This window comes from Scomber japonicus, chromosome 6 (genome assembly GCF_027409825.1).
Source record: "Scomber japonicus isolate fScoJap1 chromosome 6, fScoJap1.pri, whole genome shotgun sequence".
Classification (NCBI taxonomy): Eukaryota; Metazoa; Chordata; class Actinopteri; order Scombriformes; family Scombridae; genus Scomber; species Scomber japonicus.
In genome coordinates, this window is record NC_070583.1 from 18,706,734 (window position 1) to 18,722,321 (window position 15,588).

A 15,588-nucleotide genomic window follows, 5' to 3' on the forward strand; every position below is an offset into this window, starting at 1 on the left:
ATTAAAGCCTCAGACATAACCGAGTCATTATGAAGAGGAAAAGAAAAATATTGATAAACAACAATAGGACAAAATATCTACCTCCATCCCAAAGTAAAATATTAATTTACCTGGATGAAAGAGAACAAACACACCAACTCGTTAACTAGTCCATCCACATTACAATATCACATATAGTGTGTTTTCTGAATGGTCTGATCTAGACAAGGTTGTACCTTCCTATGACTAAATCAGTTTTGGGCTACATAAACATATAGGAAAAGTTTTAGTTGTTACTAGAGCCAGGCCGATATACTAGCCAGCTGATATTATTGGCTGATATTGGCCTATCACAGATATATCAGTATTGGTATATATGTTGTCTAATATGCACCAATATATTTTTTTAAAGTTACATAGGCAGCATTTTATGTATATTTGATCTTGTTTCTTAATTCAAGTGTAATATGTACATATGTTCTTGTATGTGTTTTATTATTAATAGGAATTTATACTTACTAAATTCACAGTGAAGTTTACTGTTTCAATGCACTTTTTATAAAAATAAAGTTTATAGTTAAACTGTAAAATATCATGGCCTTCATCACATATCTTTATCACAAGTGTTTGATAACCACATTGCAAAAAAAAAAAAAAAGAAGTGCATTTTATATTCTATATCAATGTATCGGCATCAGCCCCAAAATTCAAGTATCGGTCGGGCCCTAGTTGTACAGTATTGATTTTTTCCCCCACCTTTGTATTCAGAAACCTTCACGTCACAGTCCGGAAGCGCTCAGATGGCCGTATGTGTCTGGAGTTGTGTAAAGAGTGCAGACTGTACCACTGTCCTGTCTGCCAGCCGTCTGTCTACAAACCAAAAGGAGAATATGCAAGTGTTTGGACGCATGTGGAAATCCACCGAATGAGGGCCTTGCAACATGGAGGTGAGAATATGCTTTTCTACTTATACCTGAAATATCTTAATAATTGATCCAATCAATAATACAAAACTCATCCATTCCATCCCTTTGAGATTTTAACTCTACTCTTGTATTTTGCTTTGTCTTTGCAGAATATAACATCTATGTGTGCCAATTGCAGTGCAGAGGAGAAAGACATTTTCACTGTCCTTACTGCCCAAAGACAATTATCACTCGGAAACAGTTTGAAAGTCATATGGACAAATGTGTGGTGACGCAAAGTTCAACAGCAGCAGCAGCAGACACAGGGGTCCCGTCAGCTGCTCCACCTGCTGCTCCGGCTCAACTAGCAACCACCGCCGGCCAGGGTGCCATCATCCTGCTCAACCTCACGCCACCTGTTCAGAAAACTGTTACGACAGAGCAGTGTTTGGCTTCACCTGAACCCCCTGTTAAAATAAAATGCACATTAGATCCTGCTCCTCAAGTCCAGTCTAAAACCCCAACGGCTCAAATATTCAAAACAGCGGGAAGAAAAATAAAATGTCCAATGTGCAGTTTATACTTGAATAAAAAAAATCTAAGTAAACACAAACTCAGGAAACACTTAATTTCTGAGGTGGACATAACGGCCAAAGACCATCTTAGAAGTCAGTGTATCGATTCTCATAACGGCGTGTATGCCGTCGCAAAGTCCTACAAGGCCACCGCTGTACCGGTTCATGTCATCAAAAAGAAATCAGGCAGCACAAATAAAATGTTGTGTGGAGAAGATCGGTGTGAGGTTATTGCAGGTTTCCGACAGAGGAGTGGTTTGACTAACAGCCAGTGTCCCCACCTGCGATCTGTCGATTTTTGTTATACTCACGCTGAAATACAAGACCTGAAATCTGGTCTGCTGGAACAGCTGGCTGCCAATAAATGGATTGGAAAGGACATGGCAAGGAAGTGCCTCGACCATCAGGACCAAGCGGCGCAACACAGGGCCCCACTTGTTACCCTTGTGGCTCTTGGTGGAAGTCATTGCCTTTATTTGTCTGTGTTTGAGTCTAAAGTGTCACAGTACAGTAGGCTAGGAAGAGTATTTGTGACTTATTATGTAAATCGAAAGTTGTGGCATTGCGATTGTTCTCGAGGGAGAATAACTTGCTTGCACAAATGCGTAGCCAAATGGTATCTCTTCCAAACCAATAAGGAGTTATTTTCTTCAGACGCTGAACTGGACAAACCCATAAGCATTTCTGGGTTCATAGAGGACTCGTCTGCAGAAAATTCAACTGGAACTGTGTCAGGAGAAGGAGAACTAAAACAAACGGCAAAGTACATTTACAACCACAAAAAACTGCCCTCTGAGTTTCCTGAAAAAATCATCCAGTTTGACCCTGAAACACACATTTTGAAGCATTTGATTCCAGCTGAAACTGTCTGCCAAGAGTGTCCAGGTCATGTTTCCTTAACAGAGCCGGTGCTGATCACCAACAGAGCGAAGATCATTACTGTGACCGGGGTGATCCAAGGTTTGTTAACAGTTTACATGCAAATTATAGTCTCTTTTTCTTTCAGCAGTCCCTGTAAGACATCTTTTTATGCCTTTCAGATAGTTGCACCTTTTTCAAAAAGTGTCTCGACTGTGAAATGGTCTACCGTTACCAGGAGTGGAGTGAGGGTCTGCACAATTACAACAACCACATAATCCTGAGTCTGGAGCTCTGTTTGTTGCTGAGAAGCCTGATAAAGGTATTGTATGTTATGGTTTTGGGATCATAATGTTTCAAGTCTTAAAAGAGCAGTCACATGAACACTGAAAAAGGTTTTCCTTTAGGTAATATTCCTCCTCTTCATTCTGACCATTAGAGGATCCCCTCCAGTGGGTGCAAAGATGCATTTAAAAGTTAATGTGAAGCTTATATGAGGCTTCAGCAGTCTGAGTTAGAAGCAATTAAGTTAATTGGTTATTTTTGGTTTGGGAATAATAGAAACAGGCATATAAGAGCTCCAAAGGGATCGGGTGGAGTTGGACTTTTGGTTAAAAATGAACTTTTTGAACATATCAAGATTAAAATTGTCGATAAATCTATGGACAGTATTATTGGGGTGTTGTTTGATAACCGACATCTGCCATATAGTTTTGTGGTTTTCTCTTGTTATTTATCCCCAGAAGGGTCTGAAAGAGGAAGAGACTGGAATACATTTTTTGGCAATTTACTTACTCAAGTGTATTCCCTTGATGTGGACGCTATTTATATCTATATATATATATATATATATATATATATATATATATATATATATATATATATATATATATATATATATATATATATATATATATATATATATATATATATATATATATATATGTGGAGATGTAAACAGTTGGATTGCTGATAGAGAAGATTGTATTGAGAATGTAGATATTATTCCAGAGAGAGGAGCAATAGATCTGTCTTACAGTAGTCATGGTGAATCAGTCCTAGATTTCCTTAGAGATTCTAAATGCTGTGTTCTAAATGGGAGGCTTAATCAAGAACATAATAATTTCACATCAATATCAATGAGAGGGAAGGCTGTGGTTGATTATATAGTAACACCTCATGACTGTTTAGAGTCCTGTGTTGATTTCAAAGTAATTACTTCGACAGACCTTTATAGACAGTTGTGACGCAGCCTTTATTGATCTTATCGGAGAAAGGTGTCACTTACCAGATCACTCGCTATTAATGTTAAATTTTAACAGACGGAGATCCAAATGAGAGAAGATGACACACCTGTTATTTATCCAAAAAGGCAACGTAGAACTTTCTCTGAGCATTTTCTGATTTCTAATATGTGTCGTTCTACACTGTTGGAACTCATCAGACAGCTTGAAACTTGCCAAGATACACAGAATAATGTTTGCTTTAATTACAGTATTGTTCCCTCAGGGATCTTCTAATGGTCAGTATAAACAGGAGGAATGATTACAGCTAGAAAGACATGTTTTAATGTTCAGTTGGGCTCCTGACTGTTGTTTTAAGACATACATACAAATTGTGAACCTTTACTTTAAGTCTGTCTGTTTTAAGAAAGACAAAAAGTTGTGAATTCATCCTTTAATTTTTCTCTGTGACATTAGTACCTGATATGAATCATTTTTGTCTGTTTTCTCTCTGTTAGGATCACTCTGCTGATGGAGTGGTGGAGGTGCTGGAACAGGCAGTAGGTGTCAAGTCTCCGTGTGGCAACGATGTGCTTCAGGCATACCTCCACTTTGAAGCTCTGACGAGTCACGGCTGTCCGTCCTCAGTCATGATAGATCTTCATCAGAAGGGGGTTTTCAGCATTGCAGGTTAGTATTACTTACATGTAGTAGGAATTAAATATTAAAGATTAATGAATAGTTAGAAGCTTAAGAACATATAGTTTATGAGACAATGAACCAGAGTGCCCTCTCTCAGCTTGGTGTCTCAGTGATGTGTTTAGTCTTTTTAATAGCTGTTAAAATGATTACATTCAGATGCTTTTTCGTGTAGTATCATATAGTATTCTCGTTTCTTTCTGCTACACAATCATATTTATACTCCGTGTGTTTGGTCTCATGCAGTCTCAGTTAATAATTACAAACATTTTCACAGGGATTGAGATGAAGGACCTGCCAGAATCTTTTAACGGAGATGTAAATGAAGGGGACTTCTGGGATTCGGTGTGCATGGAAGTGATTTCGAGTGGCCTTGTTGCTCGTAAGTGTAATTTGGAGACTTGTAGATTTTCATCATTAGACACAGACATCCAACAAAATCATAGAAGTTCATTGTGTGTTGGTGCAGTGACCTGAATCTAGTTGACGTAGTTAACAAATGTACCTGTATTTATGGGAAAGTCCTGTAATATTTATTTAATGTTAAGACTAAGTCTTTGTTTCCAGTCCAATTAGCAATTTTAAATGGTCGAGATGACATTTTGGCTAATCTCTATGAACAAATGCATGCATATGAATTTTTAATAAAAAGCTAAATCTTTGTCAGACGACAGCCGATAGGTTCCAAGATTATATTTTGTTGTTTTTTCTTCTTTTGTTCTCCAGACAAACCACACAAACTGTTAACTGTGATTGGTTAATACCATTCGGATGACAAATGCAGGCCAGAGTGCTTCCAGTACCAAAATCTTGTCTCATCACCTACAGATTCTGTACTCAGATATCTGTTTATAGAAATGATGTGCAATTTTATGTGGGAAATCTGCTGAGTCTGACACTTTTGCATGAGTCTTGCTGCAGGTTCATGCAAGCAGGTCATCTATTTTATTTTTTTTATACAGGAAGTGCTACCAGTCTTGACACCATAAACAGTCACCTCAGAGAAGCTACAGTGTCTGCTGTTGTCACAACCTCCTTCACCCTGGCTGAGAGAAAGAGGCTGAGCAAGCAGAGAACAAAGGAGTGTCACAAAGCTGTGATCGGATATCTTGTGAAAGGATTAAATCCCTTGTCCACAGTGGAGTCACCATGGTTCAGGTATAGGTTTTTATTGTTATTCATCTTCGGCTGCACAAATGTGATTATTTACATTCTCTAATAATCTGCATTTTCATTTGTGTCCTCACTCAGAGAAATGATAAAAACACTCAACCCAAAGTACCAGCTGCCGTCCAGAGATCAGCTCGTAAACACGCTGATACCTTCATGTTACTCTGTGGAGAGGAAGAATCTCATCAGAGAGCTGCTTCAGGTGTCCAAAGCTGCAGTGACATGTGATTGGTGGACGACTCTCGCCCACGACCAGTACCTGACAGTTACCATACACTTCATAATGAACAGCCAGATGAGGCAGAAAGTGCTCCGTACAAAGTCGGTTTATGACTCTCAGATGAGCCCGGCAGCAGCAGAGCTGATCAGCGCTATACTCGAGGAATTTGGTGTCAAAGACAAGGTTGTCGCTATGACAATGGAAAATGCATCCAGTATGGACTCTTCCAATAAGAAATTGCCATTTAGGAAGTTGCGGTGTTTTGCCCACATACTAAATCTCTCTGCACAGAAGGTGAACACCAGCAACACTGAGGCCAGCTGGGCGTCAAAAATAAGAGCTATTGTTGTTTGGATCAGAAGATTGTCCACTGCTGGGACAGTTCTTCAAGAGAAACAGCAGCAATGGAGTGAGTACATCATATCATCTCGTCTTAGTTTTTGGCTATTTAGAAGTATCTCACACACAGTTTTGGGGAGTAACTAGTTACATGTAACAGCGTTACGTAATTTAAGAGATAAATCTTACTTTATAAGAAATGATCTCACTTATAAATCATGTCAGTATCCATGAAAAACACCTGAACTTGCTTAATGCTTAATGGGTACACTTGCCCTAACAGCTGAAAACATTTGTTAGAAAATTAGAAAAGTCATCAAAAAGTCATCGAATGTAATAAGTTATACAACTTTGAAGTAATTGAATTGGTTACATTACTTATTACATTTTAAATTGGGTAACTAGTAATCTGTAACCTATTACATCTCCAAAGTAACCTTCCCAACCCCTCCTCACACAAAAGAAAATGTATTTAAGGGGTTGAATGTCAGAGTTATGTCTTCCTTTCAGATTTACCACAGCACTCTTTAATAGTCGACATCCGGACACATTGGCGCTCCTTGTACCTCATGGTGGAGAGGTTTGTAGAGCAGTATACTGCCATCCAGGCCGCCACTGCAGATCCCCGGCTAAAACCATCTTTTGAGAAGAAAAGGTAATGGAAGTTAAGTGTATAATTATAATGCAATGTAGTTAATGTGAAAACAATAGATTTATTTGACTTAAATTTACTCCAAAAGGCTGGAAACGCTGTCAGGCGCCGACCTCCAAGAAGCTGAGGAGTTCATCAGGACCATGAAGCCTCTGTATAGATCCTCGCTCTGTGTCCCAGCTGACAAGAGTCCAATTTGTAGTCAGATATTTCCTATTCTGAAAGAACTGGAGGCCCACTTTGAAACCCAGGACGAAGACTCTCTTTTCACAGCCACGCTCAAGCAGAAAGTCTGGGTTGACCTGTCATCATGCTATAAGGTATGTTCAGCACTTACCACGGGGAGGGGGGTGGGGGGGGGGGGCGTTTCATAATTATCTTGATAAACTTACACCTGAGGTTAAAAGATAAGGTCAAAAATGGCTAAGAACAGGGACAATTACCAATTTACTAATTTATCATAGGATTAACAATAGGCTTAAATTCACCCAGAAATATCCACTTTTTACATTTAATTCTCTTTTGCAGACTATTTCTATGCATAAAAACATAAATCTATTATTATCTCCCCCTTCTACCAGTAAGGGTAAAGGGGCATGCTCTGCTTTGATTGCCTGACACAGACATGCAGCATGCGCTCATGCACACCCCAAATGATGATTTTGTCTGTACACTTGTCCGAAAACATATTTTTTGATGGCCCTCTGGGATTTGTCCCAGTGTCTGATGGCCAATACACCACTATCACCACTGACACTTCTCAGGTGTAAAATGGTGGATAAATAGTTTGGAGCATCACACAACCCCCTGCAAAATTCTTTTTACTATCAGAATTTGATCCATTGAGTCTGATAAGACACCCAACATGATATTTAAAAAGTCTGTGTACTGTGAAATACAGAGAGATATTCAATTCAATTCAATTCAAACAACTTTATTAGTCCCCAAGGGGCAATTCAGTTTAAGCAGTTCCAGCGTAAAAACCTAAAAACAAACAAACAATAACTGCATGATATCAGACAGCAGACAAGTACAGGAGTACATTATGTCAGTGCATCAGTACATGGGGGTGGCACCACTAGTGATGAAATAAATAAATAAGTTAAAAATTAAATAATAAATAAATAAAAGAATAAAAGAACAGGCATCCAAGGATGCATTGCACAGTTGCAATACAGTTACAGTAGTTACAGTTTCATTTCCGATTACTGCCACTGTCCAGATTCATGAGACTTATGGCAGATGGAATGAAAGATTTCGAGTATCTGTTTATTTTCCTGATGGGTGCTACGAAGCAGCGGCCTGAAGGCATCATTGTGAATTCAGAGGACAGGATGTGGCTATGCTGGGAAATTATTCCCCTGGCTTTGTGGGTCACCTGCCTCTCCCACAAAGAACTCAAGTCTCTCTGCTGGGCCCCAATTATTTTAGAACAGACCCTCACAATGCTGTAAAGGCTGTCTTTGTCTTTTACAGACAGGCCACCAAACCAGCAGATAAAGGAACATTTTAAAATGTCGATAAAAGACTGATAAAGCATACGTAAAATTCTGTTGCAGACATTAAAAGACTTGAGCTTCCTCAGTAAATGAATTCTTTGCTGGCCTCTTTTGGCAATGCATTCAGTGTTTTTATCAAACCTGAGCTGGGAGTTGAACACAGTACCTAAGTATTTGTAGGTTTTAATAATTTCGACCTCCTTTCCCTGAATCAAGTTTGCCTGGGGTTTAGCACCACTCTTCCTAAAAAATCAATGACAAGCTCCTTTGTTTTTTTCACATTAAGATCATGGAAGTTATTGTCACACCAATTGACAAATTCTGGTAGGGCGCTACCATGGTCCAACTTTGGCGATCAGTGTAGGCGCCAACATTTATGTTTGCTTCTGTTTTATGCATTTGTTTGAGCTGCACATATTGCGTCACTTGCGTCGGGTGTGGCTTCCTCTTATTTTACCTGTTCACTTGGGTGGCGAAGGGAGTTTTAGACCAAGCGGGTTAGTTGACCTATAGTATTTTCTCGTGACCGTTGTCGTCATCATCATCACAATATTCTCACATCATATCACATCAGGTATTGTTTAATAATTTTTGTGCAACAGCTGCTTGTCAGTCTTTTTTTTTCATCCAATAAACATTATTAAAACTGCATCTGGACTTAAGCATGGATTTGTATGGATGCGTCACAGATAAGAGCCTACTAAGTCTCTCAGCTGCCTTTTTTTTTTTTTTTTTTTTGAGAATTGTGGCTACAATAGGCTTAAGCAACGTTGTCTGAACTCGTTTGGCTTGAATTGTTGAATCATGTATAAAAGTTTGGCGCTGCAGGTTTAAAAGATAAAATGAGTTTGCAAAGATAGGACAATGAGGTCAGCGTTTTGACTACAGGCTCTATCCCTGATTTGATTGTACTCTACTTTCTTATGTCACACATACATTTAACAAGTAACAGAATCTGTGTGCTTTATTTCAGGAGGATGGTGACACTTGGAAGTTCCTACAGGAGGCGAGTGCTATGGACCCGAGGTTTAAGAACAGAGTCGACTCTGATGAGATTTGGAATAGAGTGAAAAAAGCTGCAGTTACAGTTTCAACCACAACAGGACACGTAATCTTTTTTTTTTAAATCAAAATGACTGTAATTTAAGTTAATTTAAAACACTTAAAAGATTAAAAGGAATATTTTGCATTTAATTTGTTGATGTATTTTTACTTCATATTTGCATAAAGATAAAAATTCAAATTAGGTAAAATGTACGTGGAAAATTTCATTAATATACAGTTTTTTAACGTTTATTAAAAGATCATCATTATTGTTGCTTTCTTGTAACTAGTAACCGAGCACTTAGAGAGGATTACGGGAGGAGGGGGTGTGCTTAGTCAGTCGAAAGTGGAAAGTGGAGCCACAGTTTTTCTCCTTTTTAAATATTTTTTGTTATCTTTTGTATCAGTAATAACTGTGGAGGATAATTGCTCTGTATCATTTTTAAATTTCAAGTAAACCTTTAAAATTTACCAAGTTGTTCTGTGGATTTAGTTGGATATGGATACCGAAGGGGAATTGTTAGAGCATCAAGCTAAGGCTTCATTCACTGTTATATTTGCTCTACATCTGTACTTATCAATAGACCATGTAATAGATAATAGATTCAAAGTCTTTACAAACTGTCAGTCATCTCATACACACTCTCAGTTCAAGTTGTGTAAATCTGCAGGCCTTTTTGTGTCAATGTTTGAGCTCGTCTATGTCATTTTATTGTGATTTAGGTGTCAAATCACAAGGAACACAGATTTCAGGAGAAGGATAGTGATGCTGACGATGTATCCGAGCAAAATGACGAGTATTCAGATGAGGTAATTCCATCCAAACAGGACACAAACATTCATTGTATTTTATTGAAAGTTATCTTGTTTCAACACACTTTATTTGGCTAAATTTCAATTTGCCAGACTCCGTTGGCCAAAAAGCCGAGGTTCACTGCCCCCGAGGAGGACAGAGCTCTGAAGAGCAACGCAGCAGCAGAAAAGACCCTGTCCATCCTTGAAAGAGTGCAGCGAGAATTGCAGCTGTACAGACGTCTGCCTGTGATACCCTCTTCAGAAGATGCTCTGGCCTGGTGGTGGGAGCGACAGGACATGCTGCCTCTCCTGTTTGAACTCTCTAACTCATACCTGTGTGTCCAAGCATCAACAGCAGGCGACACAATCGGCCAAGAGAGGTTGCATATTCAACCAGAACAGGCGGATATGCAGATATTTCTACAGAAGAATTGATTATCTATGACAACCAATATGTTAAGTGCTAAAAACCTTTCATTTATAATGTTCAGTCCTGCTGTTGAATTAATATTTGGTTGATGTCAAACTCAAGAGGAAAAATAAAAGGATTCTATATTTGTTATTCATGTTTTTAAATGATCACAAAGGCACCATACAAAAAATATTTAACTACAAGCCCGCTTTTAAGTTTTATTGGCATTTCGTATAACCTCACATAGTAAAATCAGTCATTCTGAAGAAAGAATTTATAAAAAAGAAGTGGATTTTAGATATCATTTGATTTAATAAAGCGATTACCGGTGTATATACTTTTGGAAAGGCAGGAATTTGCAGAGCAGTGAAGAGTGGTGGAGCTGCAGATAGAGTTATGGTTTGAGATTTTAGTTGAACCTCAATATGACTTAAATAAGTTACCAACTATGTGTCACTGTAGTCTTCAGACAGTAATCTTACAACACTTTTTAACATAACAAATCTCATGTATTTAAGTGGTGTGTACTTCAAGTAAACATCTAGTTGAGTAGGAATTTATAGCACTAATGTCCAACAATTGTTAGGCCACCAGTAGTAGTGGTTTAGGTAATAATATCAGTCATTTTTTTCTAATACCCATTATCAATGTGTTTCAGCCAATCTGGTCAAGAGGTAAGAGATGCATGTGTTGACAAAACATTTTTATTATGTGATGACTTCACCCACTGGCAGGCCTACAGCACCTCAACTTTGAAGGACTGAAAACAGATCCTGAAGGGTGAACTGTTGGAAGCTGAACTGTGTCTTTGTAAGTGACAAAGCAATGCAGGAGAAAAAAGTTAACAGGTTAAATTACATCGAAAACGTGTTTGACAGCTTCAGACACTTTGATTCATTGACTGGTCAAGTGTACCAGAAGTGATCTGCTTTGTCTTCAAAGTGAGCAGTATTACCAGCTACATTTACTTGCTTATTTGCTTTACTAATTATTTCAAAAGTACTTTTACTTGAGCACTTAAGGCAGACTTTTTTATTATATTTATTGTATTTATTTTTTATTATATTTATTTTGGGGCATTTTATGCGTTTTATTTAGAGAGGCTGACAGGAAACAGGGAGAGAGAGAGAGGGGGGAATGACCAGCATTTTTACATTGTGGTATTACTTTTACTTCTTCCAACACTGCAAGTCACAGAATCTGAGTCACCAAATGTGGCTTCCCAGCCAACACAGGTTCTGGGGAGTGTGCTCATATGCTCTCCAACCCAGCAGTCATATGGGGTACAGTCCTATTAGGGTCAAATCCCTTCTTTTTGTTATTATAGGCCAGTCTTTTAAAAACTTTTTCACATCAAGGACCCCAAAACTGACATAAATTAAACCACAGACCCCCATTTGAGAACTACTATAGGCTACTTATATAGGCCACTGCACCTCAACAGAGAAACACAAAGAAGGAATTTGATGCTATATGTTACTGAACTCTGCTGTGGGTTGAGCATGGTTAATGGTTACATACTGTTCAGAATAAGAAAAAAACAACATGTATGAATGCAGATTTTTAAAATTTCATACAGAATTGTGTATCGGTTGCACACAAATAAAAATACAATGCATGTTTTGGTATATTTGCGGCCACATAAGGAAAAGTCCGCCTAGAATAAATGTGCAGCCTACATGGTGTTTTTACAGCTCTAAAATGTAGTCAGATTTGACCCTGAACAGTATGTAAGAGCTAAAAATGTTTTGGAAAAATTATGAAATTATCCTTTAATGAGATGCCTTTTTGGTTAATGTGAGTTTTATTTTGGGAGGTTTGGCCGGATGTTGTCATTGCAGCTTCCTTGACGCTGCTGCTGCTTGCAGGTTTTCACTGACCCGGCGAGTGTGGTCATACTGGTACTGCTGGTGGCGGGCTGGGACAGAAGATTAAACACTTGTCCTTAAAAACATTTTGACACATTTAGTGCGACACTTTTGTGTCCGACTGTGGACGCGGCTGTGAGCACCATGAACAACATGTACAGAGTGTGTTTCCATGCTGCTCGTCAGGCGGCAGGACTGAAGGCATCGAGGCTGCTTCAACATAGAGCCTTCAGAGCTAGTGTAAGTGACTGTGCATAAAAAAATAATCATTTATTCTTATTCCAGACACCTGCAGTTTAACTGCATATAAATGATAATAATTTAATGCGAATGGTTCCCCAAAGGTTGTTATCAGCAGGAGGTGTGTAAGTGCGTGACTGTGGCCCTGGCGGACCGGAAGGTCGTTTCAGACATAACAATATTTGTCATGAAAATGTATCTTATCAACTACAATATGCTGACGTTTATGTGTAAAATAGAAAGGTTTGATAAAGGTTAGGAAGAGTTAGTAGTTGGTAACTCTCGCGAGATTTTCACTTGTTGCCTTCATTGTGCTCATCTTATTTTACAAAATAATGATGTTTTCATGGTGTGACAACAGTGTGGTTAAGCTCCGAATAGGTTAAGGCACAACAATGGTACAAGTATGGTTAGGGAAATGTTATAGTTTGGGTTAAAATGATAACCGTAACCCAGGATCCAGAAGGACGCGTTGTTTGACTCCTTCAGTTATCGCGACAGCCTGTGAAGCAGTTTGCTTAGCCGACAACCTTAACGTATTACCTTTATCTTATCATATCAGACTCTAATGGAAATCTAACTGAAGCTTGAAGCATGTATGTGCAAATTCATGTTTTGAGCTTTAATCGGCAGCTTGAAAAACACTGGTTCACCCGGTGTTTGTCGCTTTGTTGCTACTGCGAGGTCGCTAGCTAGTGGCTAATGTTTTAGCTAGCTTCCTCCTGATTGGTCGGATAACGGGGCGTTAGAAAGAAGCAGACATAGTGACATTTATTATTAAGTGTTGTTATGAAGTAGAAAATGCATCTCATGTGCTGATAATCTGGTGTCGATAATATGTCATTTCATCAGACTGTGTGAAAAGTCAAGATATTGGCAGTTACAATCTGTCAAGATCATAAGTTGTATCTTTGTTGATTGCCCTTCAGGAGAACTTCAAGTTGACACAGCAGCAGTGGAAAATAGGATAAAGTAAATACAATATTATATAAAGTAAATTCGTTAAATTAAAAATAAATGTGCAATGTGCAGAAAATATGAGACAATGATTCCTGGAATTTATATAGTAGGTAAAGTAAATAAACGTGTGCATACTGTTGTACACAGTCTTTTTTTTAACTGTGAGTGAGTGGTGTATGGTTTGAGTTTTAATCCTAGTCCTAGTCAGGAGTGGGAGCTGTGGTGTTGTGAAGTCTGATGGCTGATGGTATGAAGGAGCCCCCCCAAGTGTTTTGAGGCACATCGTTGGATGAGTCTGTGGCTGAACGTGCTCCTGAGCTGCCTCAGTTCGACATAAAGAGGATGAGAGGGATTGTCTATAGTAGCTTCCAGCTTTCCTCTTATCCTCTCATTATCTGATCTGTAAACATTCCATTTGTTCTGAATACATTTTACTAGAATGGAGATAGAAAATGTCAAGACAGCCAAAAAAAAAAAAAGTTGTTGATCCTTTTGTAATAGATTTGTTCACGAGCTGTCTGTCTTGCTTGGAAATGCTGTGAAGAACTGGGTTACACACAGTCTTTCCATTAAGTATAATTTTATTTCACTTTATTTTTTATTTCTTATTTCATAATCTTTTTTTTTATCATATCCTTGTTGTATTTCATCATCTTCTACTTCCATATTGTTAATGTTGGCCTTGTAACTGTTGTACCTATTTACTTTAGCACTTTGTAAACTCTAACTGTTGTTAAAAGGTGCTTTATTGTTAGTTAGTATTATCATTATTATTATTATTAGTATTAGTATTAGTATTATTATTATTATCAGTATTAATATTATTAATCACAGAAGATAATTACAATCTCAACTGTTTGGCCATTGCTGTTTGACTATTAAAATTCATTTTCAACAGAGCAGCTGCAGAGTTTTTTTTCTGGGTGTCATTATTTAGAGAAAGATTAATCATCCTTTGTTGCCCGTCTTTGACGCAGCCACAGTGACGATGTTAGTAAATAATGTTTGTATTCAATCTCGCAGGCCACGCACCGACAGCAGCCCTTTGACTCATCGCTGGAAAAGCCACAGTTTCCTGGAGCCTCGGCCGAGTTTGTGGATCAACTCGAGTTCATCCAGCCCAATGTCATCTCTGGGATTCCGGTGTACCGGGTGATGGACCGGCAGGGCAATATCATCAACCCCTCTCAAGACCCTGAGGTACAATCAGCCTGAACTTATTAAAAAAAGGCATAAAACCTTCAACTCATGACACACTTTGTGGAAAAAAAGTTTTATCATTGGTGGTTTTGTGTGTTTCTTCCCTGTTCAGCTCTCCAAAGAGACAGTTTTGAACTTTTATCAGAAGATGACTCTGCTGAACACAATGGATCGCATTCTCTATGAATCACAGAGACAGGTTTGTTTTTCCCCCTCTTGTATTTCCTGGTTTAACCAACGGGACAGGTGACAATTGTAGTGTGATTATGTAGTAAAGGTGTCTAAGTTTGGTTTCTGTTACAGGGCCGTATTTCCTTCTACATGACAAACTACGGTGAGGAGGGGACACATATCGGTAGTGCTGCTGCTCTGGACCCAAATGACCTGGTCTTCGGTCAATACAGAGAGGCTGGTAAGCATTAGACAGCATATAGTTTGTTTGTCAGGGTTTTTTTTATTACATGTTTATTATTTTTCAGGAGCATAGAGGGAACATGAACTAATATTCATATTTTACTTTTTCTTTAAAAGGTACACAAGTGTATATACATAGTAAACAAAAAGCAATATACATTGGACACCCTGAAAAAAATTCAACATACTACATAGGGTTCCAAATCTTACCAAACACACCTAGCATGTAGTTTTTATAGTTTAGTAGGACAATAGAGTTCCTTTTAGATATGTTATTTTAACGTCTCATTGATGTAATAGTTGCCTGCCTCTTTAAAATAGTTTGTCTTTTTTAAGATTGCATTCTGGGACACATTATAAGATGATCAATGTCACCAAAGCTCCAAGTTTGATAGGTGTGCTTGTGCTTCCTTTGGTGCAAGGTAATCACATGAATGATAATGTTTGAAGGACACAGTATCTCATTTGATCAGTGAATAAAATGAAACACACTGATGTCAAACTGCTGTCATTCACTTCAGGAAGTCAGTCTTCAT

The 15,588-nt window shown here is 38.3% G+C and overlaps 2 protein-coding genes across 2 annotated transcripts in view; both read left to right on the plus strand.

Annotated features, from left to right (window-relative positions):
* The first annotated feature begins 772 nt into the window (after positions 1-772).
* Positions 773-10,520, plus strand: LOC128360498 (uncharacterized). Its single transcript, XM_053320938.1, has 12 exons — positions 773-926; positions 1,055-2,419; positions 2,500-2,639; positions 4,059-4,230; positions 4,517-4,621; positions 5,202-5,397; positions 5,491-6,038; positions 6,479-6,623; positions 6,709-6,940; positions 9,093-9,227; positions 9,887-9,973; positions 10,070-10,520. Exons 1-12 carry the CDS (start codon positions 788-790, stop codon positions 10,391-10,393), a joined length of 3,588 nt encoding a protein of 1,195 aa, XP_053176913.1. The 5' UTR covers positions 773-787; the 3' UTR covers positions 10,394-10,520.
* Positions 10,521-12,223: 1,703 nt separating this feature from the next.
* bckdha (branched chain keto acid dehydrogenase E1 subunit alpha) overlaps positions 12,224-15,588 on the plus strand; it is a 9,127-nt gene continuing 5,762 nt past the window's right edge. The window contains exons 1-4 of the mRNA XM_053321110.1: positions 12,224-12,478; positions 14,462-14,638; positions 14,751-14,837; positions 14,942-15,050. Of these exons, the coding sequence (XP_053177085.1) occupies positions 12,383-12,478; positions 14,462-14,638; positions 14,751-14,837; positions 14,942-15,050 (469 nt within the window). The 5' untranslated portion in view covers positions 12,224-12,382. The remainder of the gene's footprint in view (positions 12,479-14,461; positions 14,639-14,750; positions 14,838-14,941; positions 15,051-15,588) is intronic.